Source organism: Nelumbo nucifera, chromosome 6 (assembly GCF_055504915.1).
Source record: "Nelumbo nucifera cultivar China Antique chromosome 6, China Antique-T2T, whole genome shotgun sequence".
NCBI lineage: Eukaryota > Viridiplantae > Streptophyta > Magnoliopsida > Proteales > Nelumbonaceae > Nelumbo > Nelumbo nucifera.
In genome coordinates this window covers 28,495,196-28,498,642 of record NC_142654.1, presented here as the reverse complement: position 1 = coordinate 28,498,642, position 3,447 = coordinate 28,495,196, and the positions used below count along the sequence as shown (strand labels likewise).

Below are 3,447 nucleotides of genomic sequence, written 5' to 3'. Positions count from 1 at the left end.
GTGGCCAGATGGCCCAGATCTTTGAAAACTGAATGCTATGGTGTTTCACTTTAGACACGTTAAAGCAAAACAAATGTGTCTATTGTTGGCGGAGTAATTGCAGTATAATTGGGACTCTCTCTCTCTCGACAGAGATCCATGTGATAGATTCTCCAGAATGGTCCATCATTCCATGAAATCCTTTCTTCTAAGAGGTTTGGGTGATATTTCTACTGCACTAAACAGATAATACAGGTCAAGTGGTAGTGTTCAACTATGGTTGGCCCGCTCAAATTTATCCTGAGATTCTCAACCCCCCCGCATTTCTGATTGTGCTCCTGTTACTGGTAAGACTTGCACATGTGCAAATAAAAATTTTAACTAATATTGTTTATTTATCTATTATTTTAATAATTGTTAGTCAAACTTTAATTTTTAAATATTTTATTATTCTTTTTAATTATTTTGTTAATTGTTAATTAGTTTATTAAATAGTTGAACATTCTTTTGTCTAAGGTTAAAATTGTCAATTGGATTTCAAAGTTTGGCATTCAAATTTTAATACGACATTCTTTGCATTTAGATATGAGCCCTAAGAAAAATTCACCAACTCCAGTACACCTTTTAATGTAATTCTAACAGTTTTAGATGCCAAACTTCAATACAAACAAACAGATCCCAAGTGGTGGGGATGGGAGCAAAATGCATATGCCTCCATAGTCAGAGACGCTGAGTGACCATCTCATCTCAGCTACTAGGTCATCGTTGTGTCCAAGGGATGATTGAGTATAGTAAATAACTAGACCATGTGTCTAATGTCATAAAATGTCAGCATATATGACAGGGACATCATATGTTTCAGTGTTTCTGTAGCTTGGTTTTCTGTAATTTGTCGAGTATCCGTTTTGCCAATTTTCTTGGGTGACTAAGTAAACACATAGCACATCTACTACCAAATTGATAGGAAGCGTAGATGCTATCATCGGAATGGATACAAAATCTATGTTTACCACTAATTAATTTATTTATTACTGAAAAATTTGAAAAAAATAAAGGATAAACCGATAAATCCCTTTAACTTCCCCCGAGTTTTCTGGAAAGACCTTAAAACCTCCCCTCAACTTTGAGCTGCCTTTAAACCTCTACGGCTCTACCAACTTTTGGGGATAAAGGGACTTAACCCTTCTGTTACTTCAATAGAATTTAAATTTTAAACAAAATGTTTGATGACTGATATACCCTTATACCTTTAACCAAAAAATATAAAATACCCTTAAATCTTTAACAAAAATGAAATACCCTTAAACCTCTATTTACCTTTTCGTTTTACATTCTTCTTTCTTATTTCTTATAAAACAAATATGGAGGCTCCTTAAGGACCCTAACACTTAAAATAACCAAAGGGTTTGTTTATTCTACCCAAAAATGGTTTGCTTATGCGGTAAAGAATATGAAAAACCAAAATATATTGGGAGAATGACGATTCAGCCCAGGGTTAGAATTTGTAGGCCCAAAGTACTGTTGTGGTAGGTGCCAGCTTAGAATTTGTGCCAATTCACTGGCAGGCTTTGGTGCATAGAGTGTGGGTTGTTGCCATTTGGAATGTTTATAGTTCTGCAGTAGAAATCAGAAATCTGCATTGAGCCTATCCGTACTTTTCCGAAATATATTTTACTTATATTTACAATTCAAATAAAAAGTTGGAGCTACGAAAATCTACTAACCTGATTGGAGGAATTAATATGGGCATAATAGACATTTATGTCCCCATCTACCTAAAAGCAACATAAGTGGTCTATAAGTCCCTTTATCTCCAGAAGTAAGAGGAGGTTTAAGGGCAGGTCAAAGCTCAGGGGAGTTTTTTCAGAAAACCTATGGAAGGTTTAAGGGATTTACCAAAATTAAAAACAATCAAAGAGGATGGCAACCAGCCTCCCCATACAACACAAGTTAAAAAAGCAAACTAGTCAGGGGCAGCCGGAATACAATTACAAGGTACTATTAACCTCCACTCATGTCTGTAGAGCCAACTTCATCATTTGACGATCCAGTTGAACAAGATGTTCCTCAGGCACGCTAATTATCTGCCCATCTAATACAATAATGATACACCCTTTTACATTACCTCTCTTAAGCTGCCATGGCGGTTGAGCCGCTGAGTGTAATTACGGATTGTCGTGCTTTCAGTTTGAAATTCTATGGCTATTTCGTTGTATTCTCATCGCTTAACAAAGTTGGAGGTTTCACACTCCTCTGATGACCTGGTCATCCACCCCGGACTTAATCCATTGATCCTTAGTGAGATGTAATCTGTCTGTTGACTATTGAATAAAAGTAGCCTATGGGCTTTCCAAAAAAAAAAAAGATACACCCCTGAACCTTCTCCATGCCTCATCTAGCCAATGACCACCTGAGTCACCCTCTACCTCCCCAGAAAATCCAAGAGTGCATACCAGTCGATAGAGATGACTTGACCCTCAGAATCATGTCCTACGTCCACCGATCCAGACTGGACAAAGGAGACGTAACTCTCTGTGATAGCAAAATACACCCATACCAGAATCCAGATGACCGAGGATTCCTTGATGCCCATCAATGTTCAACTTGATGTATATAGGGGAAACTAATTGGTGTCAGTCCATAGACACAATAGATACTGCAACCTGAATCCAACCCAGCGCTGGGCATAGAAGATGCCAATTGCTCAAAAGTTGAAAATTGATAATCCTTGAATGAGAAAATATAGTAAGTCAAAAGAAAAATATTCATGTTAAAATAGTAATAGGCTAAAAGCAATGTCTCGGATGACAAGCAAAAAAATGGTGTTAAATTTTCACCCTATATGGAACACCATATTCTATATACAACATCTGACCTTTCTAAAATTTATAGGAACCAAATAAATAAGCTCATCTACAAGAATTAAAGCAAATGAATGAGAAGCAGAGAGTTTTATAACTGGGTACATAATAATTATTTGAATGACTTGAAAGACCACATTGACTTCATCAAGTAAGAATGGGCATCAAAATTCTGCTGAGCCTGGTGTCCGTGGGAAAGGTATTGCATCCCTTATGTTCTCTATTCCAGTGACAAACTGCACAAGTCTTTCGAAGCCCAAACCAAAACCTGCATGAGGAACTGGGTACAAGCAAATGGTAAAAGACAATCAGTTGTATTACTCATAAATTTCAAACAAGACATACTGCACCTAGTTGGATATCTAGATTGCTTGAAACACCATAAATCATACAATGGCTTCAAAATTGTAGCATGAAACAATGTCTGATCTTCCTTGGCCATCTGACATTGATCAACTGTCAAAAATTAAGTATATATACAACATTTTAAAATTGTAGCATGAAACAACGGCTTCAAAATTTTCAATCAAAAATTAAGTATATATACAACATTTTAAAATTGATCAACTGACAAAAAAGAATTTATAAAGGTTGTGGACTGGGCAAC

At 36.3% G+C, this 3,447-nt stretch overlaps 1 protein-coding gene across 7 annotated transcripts in view; it reads right to left on the bottom strand.

The window, feature by feature from the left end:
- Positions 1 to 2,692: 2,692 nt before the first annotated feature.
- Positions 2,693 to 3,447, bottom strand: part of NS1 (Class II aminoacyl-tRNA and biotin synthetases superfamily protein) — a 61,198-nt gene continuing 60,443 nt past the window's right edge. For 4 of the 7 annotated variants that reach the window (XM_088889409.1, XM_010260632.3, XM_010260631.3 and 1 more), the window contains 2 exons: positions 3,233 to 3,296; positions 2,693 to 3,120 (listed from right to left, as the gene is read on the bottom strand). In XM_088889409.1, the coding sequence (XP_088745535.1) occupies positions 2,988 to 3,120; positions 3,233 to 3,296 (197 nt within the window). In that variant the 3' untranslated portion in view covers positions 2,693 to 2,987. The remainder of the gene's footprint in view (positions 3,121 to 3,232; positions 3,297 to 3,447) is intronic. The other 3 variants (XM_088889411.1, XM_088889410.1, XM_010260630.3) reach the window with 1 other exon arrangement.